The sequence below is a fragment of the Miscanthus floridulus genome, unplaced genomic scaffold (assembly GCF_019320115.1).
Source record: "Miscanthus floridulus cultivar M001 unplaced genomic scaffold, ASM1932011v1 fs_816_1_2, whole genome shotgun sequence".
Lineage (NCBI taxonomy): Eukaryota > Viridiplantae > Streptophyta > Magnoliopsida > Poales > Poaceae > Miscanthus > Miscanthus floridulus.
The window spans coordinates 14,687-31,294 of NW_027097314.1; the positions used below are offsets into that span (position 1 = coordinate 14,687).

Below are 16,608 nucleotides of genomic sequence, written 5' to 3' on the forward strand. Positions count from 1 at the left end.
TCCCAGACACGTACACCTGGTTTGTTCCATAAAACTAGAAGTTCTTCAACTAATGGCTTCAGATAGACATCAATGTCGTTGCCAGGTTGCCTCGGACCTTGGATGAGGATTGGCATCATAATGAACTTCCGCTTCATGCATAACCATGGAGGAAGGTTGTAGATACATAGAGTAACTGGCCAAGTGCTATGACTAGTGCTCTGCTCCCCAAAAGGATTCATACCATCTGTACTTAAGGCGGACCTTAAGTTTCTAGCCTCATTTGCAAACTCTGGAAATTCCCTGTCTATCGCTCTCCACGGGGACCCATCAGCTGGGTGTCTCAGCATATTGTGTACCTTACGGTCTTTTTTATGCCACCGCAACAACTTTACATGGTCTTTATTTCTGAACAAACGTTTTAAGCGTGGTATTATAGGAGCATACCACATAACCTTGACAGGGATTTTCTTTCTAGGACGTTGTTCACCCTCGACGTCACCTGGATCATCGCGCCTGATCTTATACCGCGATGCTTTACATACCGGGCATTCATCCAAATTCTCGTATTCATTGCCATGGTAGAGGATGCAGTCATTAGGACATGCATGTATCTTCTGGATTTTTAATCCCAAAGGGCAGACAACCTTTTTTGCTTCGTATGTAGTGGTGGACAATTCATTTGGCTTTGGAAGCATCTTCTTTATGAGGTTCAATAAATTCCCAAATGCCTTGTCGGATACACCATTCTTTGCCTTCCACTGTAGCAATTCTAGTGTTGTACCCAGCTTTTTTTGCCCCTCTTTGGCCATCGGGTATAACAACTTCCTATGATTCTCAAGCATGTGCTCGAACTTAACTTTCTCTTTTTCACTTTCGCATTCTTGTTGTGCATCACGAATGGCATCGCCAAGAGCATCACCGAGATCATCTTCTGCCGCTACCTCTTCTTCATCTCCTCCCATTGTAGTATCATCAAAGGCACCATACTGAGCAATAATGTCATCAATGTCTAAATCTTTTCCTTCACCTTCTTCCATCATGACCTCACTTTCTCCATGCTTAGTCCAACATATATAGTTTGACATGAAACCTGACTTAAGCAAATGTGAATGAAGACTCATTGAGCTTGAATATTCCTTTAAATTCTTACATAGGGCACTTGAACAGCACATGAAACCATCCTGCTTATTTGCCTCGGCCACACCTAAGAAATAGTGCACGCCCTCAATAAAGTCTTGGGAGTGGCGATCGGCATTGTACATCCAATGGCATGACATAATATGCATTACACGACAAATTATGAAAACCTTGAACATAATTAAGTATTTTATTACACAACATAGATGACACACACACGGTTGATTAATTAACTATGCCTGGCTACAACGTAAGCAATCCCAACTATCACTAAACAAACTAAAACTACAATGAACTTCAGTAACATAATTATTTCATGACTGTACGCAACTAAAATAGACAAATCATTCGTCTGTTGAATATCAATAAGCTTCTCCTGCTGGCTCACTGCCTCATCATCAACAGCTGCTACCTCAAGCGCACCCAAATTCTGCACGTATGTAGCATAATCTTCCTCCCAGTACCAACCATCGCATCCATTGCCCTCCCACTGAAATTAAAGCCAAAAAATATTTAGTCAAAAATATTCAAGAAAAGCAGGTCAATTAGCCATAATAATCAAATGCGTAAGAAACTCACATCGCGATCCGGGCACTTATAGAAAACACGACCCTTGTTGGGTCCCTGTCTCTTGACTCGGTACTCCATCACAATCTTCTGCTTATACTTGCCGCAGATAATGAGGGGGAGTTCTGGCCTCAGTCGTTTCGCAACCGAATGAGAGACCGAGGATCCGGTACCAGTTGTCATCTACTTTCTATACTTATTTTTGCAAACTAGTGTAAATTTCACATTTTCTAAAATAATATATTTAAACAAAACTAAAATTATTTATTTATCTAACTAAACCATGAAATATATACTATGTATAATAGTAAAATACCAAACTATCAAGTGATTTTACTATTGTAAATCATCATGTGATTTTGAGCTAAAAATGACATAGAAATCATAATCAAATCCACCATATCAAGTTACTTTCTATACTTATTTTTGCAAACTATTGTAAATTTCTCATTTCTAAAGTAATATATTAAAAAAATAAAAATATTTATTTATCTAACTAAACCATGAAATGTACTACATATACTAGCAATACTAAACTATCAAGTGATTTTGATGAACTAATTTAACTTTTGTTTATCCAAACATATATGCAAATCATCATGTGATTTTGAGCTAAAAATGACATAAAATCATAATAAAGTCCAACATATAAAGTTACACATGCATCTACATCACAAAATGAGATAAGCTACTAATAAAATATAAGAGGATTAAGTTTGTTACCTCCAAAATCGAAGAGCAACACCAATGGAGGGGGAGAGAGCAAGAACAACAGCAAGCTGAAGAACAGAGGCAGTGAGTTTGAATGGAATGGCTCGGGCTCGGGGAGGAAGAAATGAGCTGGTCTATAGGCCGGGATAATTAGTCCTGGTTAGGGGGCCAAACCGGGACTAAAGATTAATCTTTATTCCCGAGGCATCACCCAAACCGGGACTAAAAGCTTTAGTCCCGGCTGGTATTACCAACCGGACTAGGTTTACCTTTAGTCCCGGTTGGTAATACCTGCCGGGACTAAAGATCCCTGCCCCGCGGACAACTGTTGGGCAGGAACTTTTAGTCCCGGTTGGTGAACCTTTAGTCCCGGGGGCAAAAAATGCCGAGGCTAATGCCAAATTAAGACATCGTTCTAAAGTCTATTCTCTAGTAGTGCTAGTTGGCTAATTTTTAGCTAGCTATTTTTTAGCATGTCTAACAACTAGTCCTAGTCCATCCAAACGGGGCCTTAGCTTTGGGCACACTTTCTCTCTATGTTTTTACTAACACAACAATACCCGTTAGATACTTGAAAATCATTGTTCTGACCTAATAGAAATATTTTGCCGCATATTTTATAGACTTTTCCCTTTGCGTCACACCACCATGTAGAATACATTTCCATTGCCTATTATTTCTACAAGCTATAGGACCGATGGCTCCATGTTTCTGAACTTTATGAGGACTAGTAAAAGTGCACGTGCGGCACGCACGTGTTTTTAGATATTAATTATTTCTTAATATTGGTTCAATTTAAAAAATTATAAAAAGAGAATTCAAGATTGAGTAATATAAAGCTCGTATGGTACACAAATACGAACCGGTTTAAACTTTAAAAAAACCACAAAATAACTCTTTCAATTTCCTATATACTTACATTCTTTGTCATAGGTACTAAATAACTTTATTAATACCATGTTTATATAGCTTATTACGTACTCTATTGCAATGTTATCGATAGCTTCTTAAGTCCTTCTCTTACATATAGTGGAATGTTTTCAGCGCATTCATTCCTTTCGTATTTAAGGATATCGACGAGAAACCACATCCTTAGTAGGTTTGGATCCTGCAGGTAATTTGAAGAAAATAATTAGTTTATTGTATGAAGACCAATATATTAATGATAATATAACACTAATATGCAATACGATAAAGTTATTAATAGAACTATTAATTTATTTATTTTTGTACCATGCATATTTTCGAAATAAATCCTTGACCATTCCACGTGTTCATGAAATATAGGACCAAATATCCAGTTGATTTGCTGCACACAATTAAAAAAATCAGAATTATTTAAGGAGACGAGACTTATATTTTGTATGATGAAATTAGGCTTACACGTCTATTGTCTTTGGAACACATTTTGGAAATAGTCTTCGCCAATCATATACATCGTCGTTCCATTTGGGATTTGATATTTGCATGGCTGTATCAAAAATTCTTCCAATTTTTTGTATTCTATCAGAGTAGAATTTGTATATAGCATTTCTCTCAATTAATTCTTCCCTCGGTGTTGGATCTATAATTGAAATTGATCTGTTCCTCATATCAAATGAATATAGACTGTACTCTCCACTATAATAAAAAGGCTCCAGTATCTGCAACCAAATTATGTTTTGTTATATAATAATATATAATGATATATTTAATGTATAATTTTTTTAATGAAAACTTACCAATTGGCATGAAGATGGATCAATTCCGTTTGCTGGCCAAGGCTGAAATATACTTTTTAGATCTTCAGGTTCAGACTTGACCCGAAATGAATAGTATTTGCGGTAGTTACAAATTTTCTGTATCAAAGAAAATTATGTTAATTCTTTTGAAATTAGATATTCAAATAATTACTTGCATTTAGTTATAGATAAATACATACACTGAGCTTCAAGTCTAGCATATGGCAAGATGGTTCCCACATATACATCATTTCGTTGTTCGCGACCATACGCACCCCTAGGTTGAAACATTCAACATCCATAGAGCTATTTAGTTGTAAAATATCTTTTATTTTCTCCAATGTTAAGCTTATAATGTATGGATTAGAGCTTCGCACCCATTCTTTCCTGTAATTAGAGTATTGTATATGCATTAAAATGTTAGTAGTTAACACAATAATAAATATATTGATATATTTAAACGTTTACGATGGACAGTAGAATTTGTCACGTACCTCAAATTTTCTTCATCATTCGTCGATAAGATATATTCACATATCGAATAGTATATGTCATCAGACGACATTGTATTTAACTGTTTGTTTGGTTCTAGTAATATTGACTCATGCAAAGCTTGCTCAGGTTTTTCTATCATGACACAGTCATTAGGATCTACTTCTTCTTCTTCCGAACTGCTTTTCTCGTATTCACATATTGCAGCGGTGTTTAGTGGTGAATCCAATAGTATCGCAGCTAATTTTAATCTAAATTTTGTCATGTGTTCCTGCAAAGAAGTATATTTTTCATTCAATTATTTTGCTATATTTGTAACTTGTAAGCAATGTACAATATATTTGTTTAATGATATTTACCTGAGTAATCTCATCAGTTAGTTGGTCTCCTGTCCAATATTCCATGTAATTTAGTACAAACAGACCACATGATGAGCTGCAGATACATAATTAATATATAAATTTATTTTCATAATTATTATTTAAAAATGCAAGTGAGAAGGTTATATATGTACTGTATTAATTAAACATAGGAGTTTACCTGTCTTTTTGTTGAATTTCCCCCTTAAATACCTCGTCAAAAGGCCATGATGTTACCTTTAGGTCTGGCCAATTATAATCTTTTAGCTCCATATGCCTCGATGCTATTTCGATTTGACGCTCCACTCCTTTTAACTATTATTTGAATTACAAAATTTAACATTTTTTATATTGAGTTGAATTACAAAAGAATATAATATATAAGTACTTACAATTGTGATGAATTACAAAAGAATAGAGTAAACAAGTACTTACAACATATTTTAGGTCGCTCCTTCTCATGTATCCATACGAGTCTAGAATTTGAATCTGATGTTTTTTGCTATTTATCACACCAAGGTACCAATGACATTTGGTAATGTTAATAGGGATAAATACCTGTTGAAATATTAAATAGGGTTAAAATTCAAGCACATACGAAATTTGGTTATATGATATAAGTTTCGTAATTACCAAATCATGATTTATATATTGGGTCACCCGGTCCACGATCTCATCATCTCTACGACTTGATATATCTTTTTGGCAATTCTGACCATCACGATGGAGGATTCCTGTTCCTAATGTAGTCTCTAGGTAAATTGTTGACCCTTCATCCCTACACAATAGATGCTTTTCGGCTTTAAGGAGGTTGATGTATGCATCCATGACCTGCATTTAGAATGTTAATACTTTAATTGTTTTACAAGATCCTTACTTTAGTAATATAGGTAAGGATAATTGAACTCACGTCGTCGTATATTTGGTCTGTAGAGCTCAATAAACATTTAAAGTGGAAGAAAGAAACAAATGAATCCCCCACTCTTACAACTATTCTTTTGTCATCCGAATTTGTAATTGATTCTATAATAGCAGTGTCTTCTTCATCACAAATATAGTCTGTAAGTTTAAGCAAAAGTTATTTTTAATCTTAGATGATATTTAAAAAACATAAAAATATATGATGCTATTACCTTGCGAAACAATTGAATCAAATATGCATTTTTTTGGCTTGTTGTGTCGAGAAGGTATATCCTCACTTGTTGCATTAGCTTGAACCTCTTCCATGATCTCTGAATCCTTTTTGATTTGTGAATCAGAACTCTGATCATCTTCACAAACATAGTATGGAAGTTTAACCAATTTTTAAACATTTATGTGTATTCAAAGATATCAAACACAACATTATGATGGTTTATATACCTTGGGAAACGGTTGATTCAAATTTGCATTGAGAATGTATCTCCTCACTTGTTGCATTGTCTCGAACCTCTCCCATCATCTTTGAATCTTTTTTTATTTGTGATTGTGAATCAGAAATTTGATCACCTTCACAAACATAGCCTGTAATTTTAACCAAAAGATTTTTTAATATTTATAGATATTAAAAAATATAAAACGCGATATTATGATGGAATATTACCTTGGGAAACAATTGAATCGGATATGTATCCAGAAGGATTGTCCTCACTTGATGCATTGTGTTGAACCTCTTTCATCAACTCTAAATCTTTGTTAATGTTCGAGCCAAAGCTTTGATCATATTTCCTCTTTTTTTTATCCCTTGTTGAAGATTCGATGTCCACATCTGGTATTGTGCAGTTACCGTCACCTTGATTTTCCATGCTGTGAGCTAGACTTGGTTTAGACGCTGGAATCAATTTAGATGAGGCCTCAGGCAGATTTGGTGATTTTATATACGCTTGGGCGCACGTCTGTGTTCGTTTCGGCATACACGAGTCCGGTTCGTGTACGGTGCGTCTAGAAGGAAATACAAATAGAGTGTAAACCTTGTACGTTTTTTTAGCAGAGTCTAAACCTGTTACGTGTCTTTCTAAAGCAAAGGCCCATGACACAAGGCCCAAAACAGCAAGCCAGCTTGTGAATCGTAACTCTTTCTCTCTTCTCTCGTATGTCGTATCCTCTTGTCCACAGCTGAAATGGCCGCATCCGAGATTAAAAAAAAGAAGAAATGGCCGCATCATATCCCCTCAGTGGACCTTGGTGCTTGGGTTGCTGCCTGCGCGCGCCCGCCGTCGGCCACCGCCGCCCGCCGCGCACCCGCGGTCGACCACCGCCGCCCGCAGCGCGCCCGCCGTCGGCCACTGCCGCCCGCCGTGCCACCAGCTGCTGCTTCTGTATCGCCGCCTCCTCGCGACGCTGGCTGCTGCTTCTGCACCACCGCCTCCTCGCCTCATGGCCCTCCGCCTGGGACTGGACCTGGTTGAGCCGCCACTTCGACAAGGTCGAACATGCTGAGAGCTGTGCGTCCCTCCTCCAGGTAATTTGCCTGCCAATTCGTCATCTCATAACTTGCAATCGAGCCAATCTGATGATAGTCCCTTCTCCGATTGCATAGTTACAGCTGGAGGATGCACTTCTAAAATTTAGTGCTTATGATTTATACTCATATGCATCAGTTATTGTTTACAGTTCCGGGAAATCTTATAATCTAATTACAAAAATCCTGAAATTTTTTAAGGCATTAAGGGCATATATAAGCAAACATTGATTGTTTTGCTGTGTGTTAAAAAAATGTTAAAGATACTGGGCGACCCCAGAAACTGGCTGGACACTTGTTGCAACAATCTGATGGATTCTGTATTTGGAACATTCCTTTTCAAAAAGGCTGTACAGAATAGGGTCGAGCGGCGGGTGTCGGCAAGGCAGAGGCGTCTCAAGGAGAGCCGAGTGGAAGCGTGGTCGTGGCGTCCTCACGCCTGCGGATGCGCATGGCCCTACGCCGGCGGCCATTTCTTGGCCTGCGATCCTGTAGGGCACGCGCCATCCCTATCCTGACAGGTGTGGGAAATTCCTTTTCTAAAATTTCCATCGTAATTATTGCACTCTAGAAATTTTTTATCGATATCTGTTTTGGGGATAACTTGTTAGCTAAACATATAGAGTATTCATGTCGTGCGATAGATTAAATACATTCACATCATGTACATCTTATAAATCATAGAGATGGATTTTATTGTTGTCATCGCTCGGGTATATATATCTGTCATAACTCTAGAATATCTCTATATACAATATTTTTTGTCCTCTTTCCTGTTGGATCAATAGCTTTGTTTGTTTTTGTCAACACCCATGTACTTTTTCGTGAAACACCCCTTGATAATGCTACATAGAGTTGGCCATGAGAGAATACTGGCTCAAGTAGGTAAATACCTACATTAGGTATGGTTTGACCTTGGGCTTTATTTATTGTCATTGCGAAACTCAATCTGATTGGAAATTGCTTCCTCTTAAATTTGAATGGCAATGAAAGGTCCTCAGAAGGTGACATAGGAATCCTTGGTATGAACACTCTAGTTCCTTCAAACTGCCCATTAACAATTTCAGCGTCGATTGAGTTGTTTTGAAATCCTCTGATTATCAGCCGTGTCCCATTGCAAAGCCCATTGTGAGGATCTAGGTTGCGCAGCAAGATAACAGGGCAATTCTTTTTAACCTTGAGCTCATGTGGAGGCAACCCATTTGGAGTAATGGTGTTAAGGAAATCAATAGGATAATTATTTCTTGAATCATCATCGACCGAGTCAAAACTGTAGTACACCTTTTCTTCTCCAGGAAATCTGTCAATCATTAATGCATTTACTGCATCGACGTACTCATTCCTCGTAGAAAGAATCGCACGCTCGCGCATATATTCTGTAGATTTGCAATTCGCTTGTAGATTTGGAAACACTTGATCGATAAGAATGTTAATGGAAGCATCTTCTGAACTTATCTTTTTATTTTTTACGGAATTCTCTGTGAAATCTTCATCGTTGCATCCAATCAGAATGTCATCAGGTAGCTGAACATATCCATCATCATATGTTTCTTCCGTGCCATTTCCAATTCTTAATAGGTATTCTGAGAACCATTTGTCATTTCGAGCTCGCATATTTTGAGTAAGCCGAATCCTTCGAACATTTTCCCATAAATATGATTTGAGCAAAGTAGCATCTGTGATTTGGGCTCGTGTACCTCGTGGCACAACAGGAAGAACCTGCCTAAAGTCACCTCCAAACAACATGACCTTACCCCCAAAAGGTTGATCGCAACCCATTATATCCTGAAATGTTCTATCAAGTGTTTCTATTGCTTGCCTCTTTGTCATAGCAACTTCATCCCATATTATCAAAGATGCATCTCTAAGCAACATAGCAGTCCCACTTTGTTTTGTAAAGTTACACATGGAATTAGCATCTAGCTTGATAGGAACCTTGAATCGCGAGTGAGCAGTGCGGCCACCGGGCATAATAGACGCTGCTATACCAGACGTCGCAGTAGCAATGGCAATAAGATTCAATGATCGAACCTTAGCCAACAAAGCCTTATAAAGATATGTCTTTCCGGTGCCTCCAGGACCATCAACAAAGAATACACAGCTTCGTTTGTTGAGCACATGATCTAGTATCTCATCGAAAGCAGCCCGTTGCTGTACATTTAGTGTATCAATAAGTTTTAAATGATCTTTGTCAAAACCAACCTTCATCTCCTCAGTAAACTCTCTATAATAGTCTCTTGATAAATCATCTATCAAATTTAAAGAAAAAAAGAGTAAGTAATATGAGCATGAAGGAGCCACAGAATAAAGTATATATAAATAATACCATTAATCAAAGTCAAATACTTCACCTAATTCCTCCAGTTCTGGAAGGCCATAGTTTCTAATATCTCTGCCCATTGAGGCAAGATGATTCGATATGTCTCTAAGAACCTTTTGCTCAACCAAGCTAGACTTCCCATGGGATCGACGGTAGTCCTCAGCCATTGATTCAAAATGCTTGTCCCAGAGACTACGAACATTGGCGCACTCACAAAAAACCATAATAGTTGCAAATAACCTCCTAAGAGCACAAGGCATTTGGAATACTGCAGATTCAGATAAGCATGCATCTAGTGTTTCATCGGTTTCCACAAAGCCCATGACCTCACAAGCCTGTCTAAACGTTGGATATGTAGCACCATGCCAAGTTCTAAGATCCTCAAATGAGGTTGCACCCCTCACATGGTTTAAGAGCACCCGTAGGTAGTATCTTTCACCTTCAGCAGGGTGCGCATACACAAGTCTGCCAATCTGTATGCGTTTTTTTCTAGGCTCCCAGCGTTTATGAGACTTGTTCCAAATGAAGTATTCTGGGAACTCCCTGTATAAATATTTTCGAGCTCTAGGATTGTCCATGTTTGTTACGAAATACTCTGTAAGCATTGACCTCTTTGACCTTTCTCTCTTGACAACATCATTTAGATCATCTCTAGATTTGAATGACACCATATGCATACCTGGTAGGTGCACTTGCATCTGTAGTACAGGTGGTGACATAGAATACAAAGGAAATCCATACAGCCTGTACATCGCCTCTATAGCAGTTATGCATCTTGCATTTCTGTATTGCTTAATCTCATCAATTTTTTGTGCATGAGTATCTGAAGGATCAACACTAACAGATACACAATCATGACCTTTATATATGTACTTATACAAGTACTTAATAGATTGAATACTACAGCAAACTTCAACATTAATATGGCAGTTATACTTCATCAAGAGCATTGGGTTATATGGAACAACCCATCTGTTATCTAAAAAATTTTCACCCCTTACTTTTACACTTTGACCATTATCCCTTCTCCTATAAATCGGATATGAGTCTTTTCCTTGCTGGGTGGTATCACAAAACTGATGAGGATACCGAAAGCGACATTCTCCATCTACCATGCACGGACAGTTTCGGTTCAACGTACCACAAGGACCATGCATCATATGCTTGCAAACCAACTTATGTAACACTGGATATTTAACTGGGTCAGGTAGTTCCGCTGATATAAACTTATCATAGTCATCTGGACTCCTCAACTTAGTATTTGGTTCCATAATCAAAAGGAAGTGTTCATGTGGTAGGCCTCTCTTCTGAAACTCTGTCACATGAGCATATGCTGCAACCTTTCCAAGGACTCCCTTTTTAATCAAATCGTCATGCAAGTTTAGTAATCTGGCTCTGTAAACTCTTGTCACCACATCAGGACGATCTTGAGCGGTCTGTCCAGGCAATAACTCTTCCATTATTTCATTCCAATAAGGGTTGCATGTCATTGTTATAAAAAGATCAGGCTTTCCAAATCTGGTAACTAAAGTCATTGCATCCATAAATCTCGCATGAACATCTCTATCACTTCCATGGAAATCTTTGGATAAGACAATTCTTTTTCCTGCTTCTGAAGCACGGGCCTCTCCAGCAGCAAGTGTGTCGATTAGACCCTAGGGTTAAAGAAATGTCAATAGATCACAATTTGATAAGAATGTGAAATGTAACTTTTAATTGACCTCACCTGGTAAAGATCAGCACGGATTAGATCTTGATGCTCCGGTTTGGAGTACCAGTCTAAACGCATTGACTCAACTTTCACGTACATGTCCACGGCCCATTGTTGGAAAAGACGGCCACCCCAAAAGAAGATGTTAAATTCCCCTTCACGAATTTGTAGCCTAAAACATAAGTATTCTCTGGCGCTCACGTAACGTCGAGATTCTTTATCTGTTGACAGAAGCATGTTTACTTTTATTTAGTTTGGTAACCAGTGTTCCATTAAGGGACTTATTTGTTTATATAAAAAACTTTGTTTTTTTTTAAAAAAAAGTCAAACCTCGAATTTCAATATCCTCATTGTTTCCATCATCAGCATCGTTATCATCGTCCACTAAAAAAATATTGTTGTATAAATAAAACATTTTGCATTTACATATAGAGGAATAAAAAATATATATCACGCTATAAAAGACAAACCTTGTTTTTTACGTTTTGTATATTTTCTCCTCGGCTTTGAAACAGGCTGATCTTGGTACAGTATCATTTTATCCTCCCAACCAGTTTCACCGTTTGGATAAAATAAAGGATAGGCCAAAGGATCATAGCAGCCATGATAAGCCCTGATATAATGGGGATGGTTCTCATGGCCATATATTATTATGCTCCTCTCAAATCTGTGTTGGGGATCATTTCCATCCATCCATATCGCAGCCACTTGTCCCATTGTAGGCGCATTGAATCTCCTTTGATCAACAGATATCTTCGTATTGAGAGCAATTGTGTAGGCTTGTAGGTTAGGCAGGGTGCCTAGACTCCTGAACGTTTGCACATAAGGATTGTTCTCTAGGATGTTCAGTATTTTTATGATCAACTGAGCATCAAGATGTGGAGACCTCTTAATCCTATGAGATATAGAATTGTCTGTGTCACAAAAATATAGCTGCATATGTCGTGGACCTTGACCACCAGGTATGAGTGGATCTAGCTTGTGATATATTTGACCATGAGCTTTGAATGTATATATACCAGTTCCTCTAGCAGTGACCAGTCGGCGATCAACTGAGACACCAAAACTGGTGAATGAGAAGTGTGAATTGAAGTACCTTATGTGATTTCTAAAATACTTTGCATCAGCATCCGTTTGATTGGTGAACAATTGTTGAAGTTCATCAGGCACTTCTGGTATAAATATATTGACAAGTCCCTTTCTGCAACAGAATGCAGGACCTTCACCTGGGAACCTTTTAGCATGACAGAATGCACAATTGGGCACCTTTCTTAACACAAAATGATCTTTAGGAAGATTGTTATATACAAAGTCATAACGATCGGGTTTCTTTGCCACTGATTCAGATTCCATATAGCACTCATATTGAAAATCTGTGTACGATCATGAAGGATGTATTAAATTCCACTCTTGTTAGGACAAATCTGCGATGCTCAGAGTCTGCGCCGCCCTTGGCCGTTCGACCACGGCAATGCCTCCAGGCAAGCACGGAATTGCCTTCAGGTGGTAGACAGGTTTGCGGCAATGCATCTAGGAAGTAAACGTCACGTAGACAGGTTGGAGTCTCAACCACGGAAGATGACTCGGACACAACGGCTAGGACACGGACGGATCGTATTATGAAGGTGCACAAGATAGGAAAAGGAACGTAGACAGGTTGGAGACTCAACCACGGAAGATGATTCGGACACGGACACAACGGCTAGGACACGGACGGATCGTATTATGAAGGTGCACAAGATAGGAAAAGGAACATAGACAGGTAAATTTGGAGTGTGATTGCAAGAAGGGAAAGAGTTGATGCCTCTCATATGCGCAGCTGCTCCTCCAAATCTGCGATGCTCAGAGTCTGCGCCGCCCTTGGCCGTTCGACCACGGCAATGCCTCCAGGCAAGCACGGAATTGCCTTCAGGTGGTAGACAGGTTCGCGGCAATGCATCTAGGAAGTAAACGTCACGTAGACAGGTTGGAGTCTCAACCACGGAAGATGACTCGGACACAACGGCTAGGACACGGACGGATCGTATTATGAAGGTGCACAAGATAGGAAAAGGAACGTAGACAGGTTGTTGACTCAACCACGGAAGATGATTCGGACACAGACACAACGGCTAGGACACGGACGGATCGTATTATGAAGGTGCACAAGATAGGAAAAGGAACATAGATAGGTTGGAGACTCAACCACGGAAGATGATTCGGACACTTACATCTTACATCTAAAATCTTACATCTAAAATCTTACATCTTACCTGTTGGATGGAAGGCCTGGATGCGACGAAGGACGGATCCAACGGCTAATACTGAGAGATAACGAAAGATTCGCTCTTTTATAGTGTGATATATCTAAAGATGCGTCTTTTGATGGTAAGGATCCAATTTTCCCTATATTTTAAGATGGCTGCCATTTACAACTCAGGAGAAAATTTCAGCACAGTGCACTACTATATGCTCTTTTCATACAATAGAAAACCCATCGACCATCTTAAAACACATACAGTACAATAGAAAATTTAGTTGAATTGCAGCCCCTTCAGACGTAACCAAAATAAACACAACTTCATAGAGCATGTGGAAATGCAACAGTCGCCAGAGTACAAGAACAGACACCAGAAATACATCCCGATCATCACTTCATCAAAAAAAGAACAACAACTAGTATTTCACTACTAGTACTCAGGTTTAGAAACGAGATTATCAGTCATCACCCATCCAAGAAACTGCAGGCCGGGGTTGCTTTAGAGCAAATGACGTCTCACAAAGATCATCAGTTCGGATCTATCCAACAATAAACGCAACTTCATTAAGACAAAAGATAGTACGACACAAGAACACGATCACAGGAAGGTCATATAGATGTCGATCATTAACTGCAGATGCCATTACCATTTGAAGTTCATCACGAGATCATCAGTGATCATCGCCATACAGGAAACTAAACTTTGCAAGACGAACAGAAAGGTAAACATGGCTGCCTCACATCAGGCACGAGACGTACGGCACCACCACCAAAAAGCCCTCCCGGCCCGTTCGCAGCCACGGCTGCTTTGCATCAGAAACGACTACTACTCCAGTAATGAAAACTACTACTAGTACGACTAGCTCATTGCAACTACGATATGGACTGCAACCAGGAGACCTGGGAGGACCCATCCGATGCCCACCCCCTACTCGATCTTGATCTCGAACACGTCCTTGCGCTCCTCGTCCTTGATCTTGGGCACGGTACCATAAGCACGCCGTTCTTCATCTCCGCGTTGATCTGGTCCATCTTGAAAGCCTGGGAGGGGAGCCCGATGCGGTAGATGTACCGTGCCGGGACCTTGTCGTCGTCGCCCTCGGAGTCGGCCTTGTCGCCCTCCCCCTAGATCACCAGGACGTTCTTCTCCGCCCGCATCTTCACGTGCTCCTTCCCCAGCCCCGGCATCGCCACCTTCAGCTGCACTACGTCGCCATCCTCCTTGGAGACCCACCACCCGCGCGGGGAGAAGCCGGTGATCATGGACGCCGCGCCGCCGTCCTCCGCCAACGCCGGCAGCAGGTCCCGCCTAATTCGCTTCGCTAGCCAGGTTCGAGGAAATAAGGGGAAGGGAAATAAAACGGCCAACGCGAGGAGCGCGGTACCTCCGGTGAAGAGCTTGGGGATGGAGGGGTCCCGCTCAGGGCGGCGGTCGGAGGCGGCGTCCTCGCCGGTGGAGTCCTTGACGCCGTCGTCGGAGCAGCGGGGCGGCGGGCCTCCGGTGTTGAAGAGGCGGACGGTGAGGCGAGGATGTCCATGAGGAAGACGGGCTTCGGGACCTCCTTGGAAGCGACAGCGGAAGCCATGGATGAACTTCACCTCCACGGTTCCAGTTCGCCCGGACTCCTATGCTTTGCAATTCGTGCGGGCTACCTGGACGGAGTAGCTGTGTTCCGGTGGGTTTTGGACTTTTGGTTCACCGAAATGGAGGGAACCCGTGAGTCGCTGAACCGTGGGGCTGGGGGTGGCCTCCGTTCTGAATTGAACTCAGAAGTTCACAACTGGTGGCGAATGTCCATAGTAATTGGGCCTTGATATATTATGGCCTTATTAGCATTATTACAATTGGGACACAGCCATACAGTTGATTTGTACACTGATGACACATTCCGAGGATGCAAGATCGGCACGATGTGGCAGCAGAATCCGTGTATGCCGGCAAGCAACAAGGTTCAAGGTACACTAGTAGTGATCGCTGGACTTGAAGGGGATGGCCCGTAGAACTTTCTAGGATCATTAGGAGCGTACATTTAGCCGGTAGAATGATTCTATTTGGGATAAAAGACGTAGCATATCCTAATACATGTAGAACTAGAGAGACATAGAGAGAAAGGAGAAGGTGTCGAACCTGACACCGCGGAAAGAGGTCCAGAAGCGTCGGTCATCTCGTTCGTCGGTGAAGTCTGCGTACGGGCAGCGACGTTCAGGGAAGAGGTCGATGAAGCCGTCGACGTCGGTGGAGCGGGGCGGCGCGGCTGGTGGCTTCCCGTCACTGGTTGCGCCCCTCTGGATCGGATTAGAGTTTAGGTGTCGGTGGGGAGCTTGGCTCAGACGAACCTCGTGACTTGACCCGTCGGCCCCTACCTCTATTTATTGCGTAGTGTGACGGGGGCCCTCTAGCCATAGTGGGCTGGGCGCCCTCAATCAGGGCGTGGATCAAAGGCCCAACTGGGTCGTTGGGCCCAGTTTAGGATTAGAGATCAATCTAATAATCTCCCCCTTGATCTCCTACCATCTTTTAATTTCATATCATTTACTTTTGTTCATTCCATTACAGATTAGCGCATAGAGCATGTTTCATCGTCACGGTCAATTGCCGATAGATTTAACAGCTACAACACACCACTCTGTTCTGAAATAGATACTTAACTTTGGACCTTCTTTTGTCAAGGAATTATAGACTTTCCCTTAAACCCATGTCGGCTACATGTTCTCTGAACACGTTGGGTGGTAAGCCTTTTGTAAGCGGATCCACGAGCATCTTTTCGGTACTTATATGCTCAAGACTAATGACATGATCCCAGACTTTATCTTTCACAACATAATACTTTATGCTAATGTGTTTGGCAGCACCACTTAACTTATTGTTGTGAGCACACTGTACTGTCGGATTATTATCGCAGTATAACTTAAGTGGTCTATAGGTGTC

General features: G+C 40.6%; 1 protein-coding gene and 1 pseudogene across 1 annotated transcript; both read right to left on the reverse strand.

Annotated features, from left to right (window-relative positions):
- Positions 1-8,135: 8,135 nt before the first annotated feature.
- Positions 8,136-12,157, reverse strand: LOC136533233 (uncharacterized). Its single transcript, XM_066525803.1, has 7 exons — positions 11,911-12,157; positions 11,771-11,824; positions 11,456-11,661; positions 10,871-11,384; positions 10,409-10,552; positions 9,761-9,997; positions 8,136-9,658 (listed from the first exon to the last, which is right to left on the reverse strand). Exons 1-7 carry the CDS (start codon positions 12,155-12,157, stop codon positions 8,136-8,138), a joined length of 2,925 nt encoding a protein of 974 aa, XP_066381900.1.
- Positions 12,158-14,547: 2,390 nt separating this feature from the next.
- Positions 14,548-15,265, reverse strand: LOC136533232 (26.2 kDa heat shock protein, mitochondrial-like; annotated as a pseudogene).
- Positions 15,266-16,608: the final 1,343 nt, after the last annotated feature.

Bases quoted from the DNA above. Each gene is read 5' to 3' on its own strand.
- LOC136533233 (XM_066525803.1), bottom strand. From the start codon at position 12,157: ATGGGACAAGTGGCTGCGATATGGATGGATGGAAATGATCCCCAACAC. The intron at 11,662-11,770 runs GTTTGACTTTTT...TTCTGTCAACAG, and splicing joins TGAGGATATTGAAATTCGAG to ATAAAGAATCTCGACGTTAC. The intron at 9,659-9,760 runs GTGAAGTATTTG...TAAATTTGATAG, and splicing joins TCCAGAACTGGAGGAATTAG to ATGATTTATCAAGAGACTAT.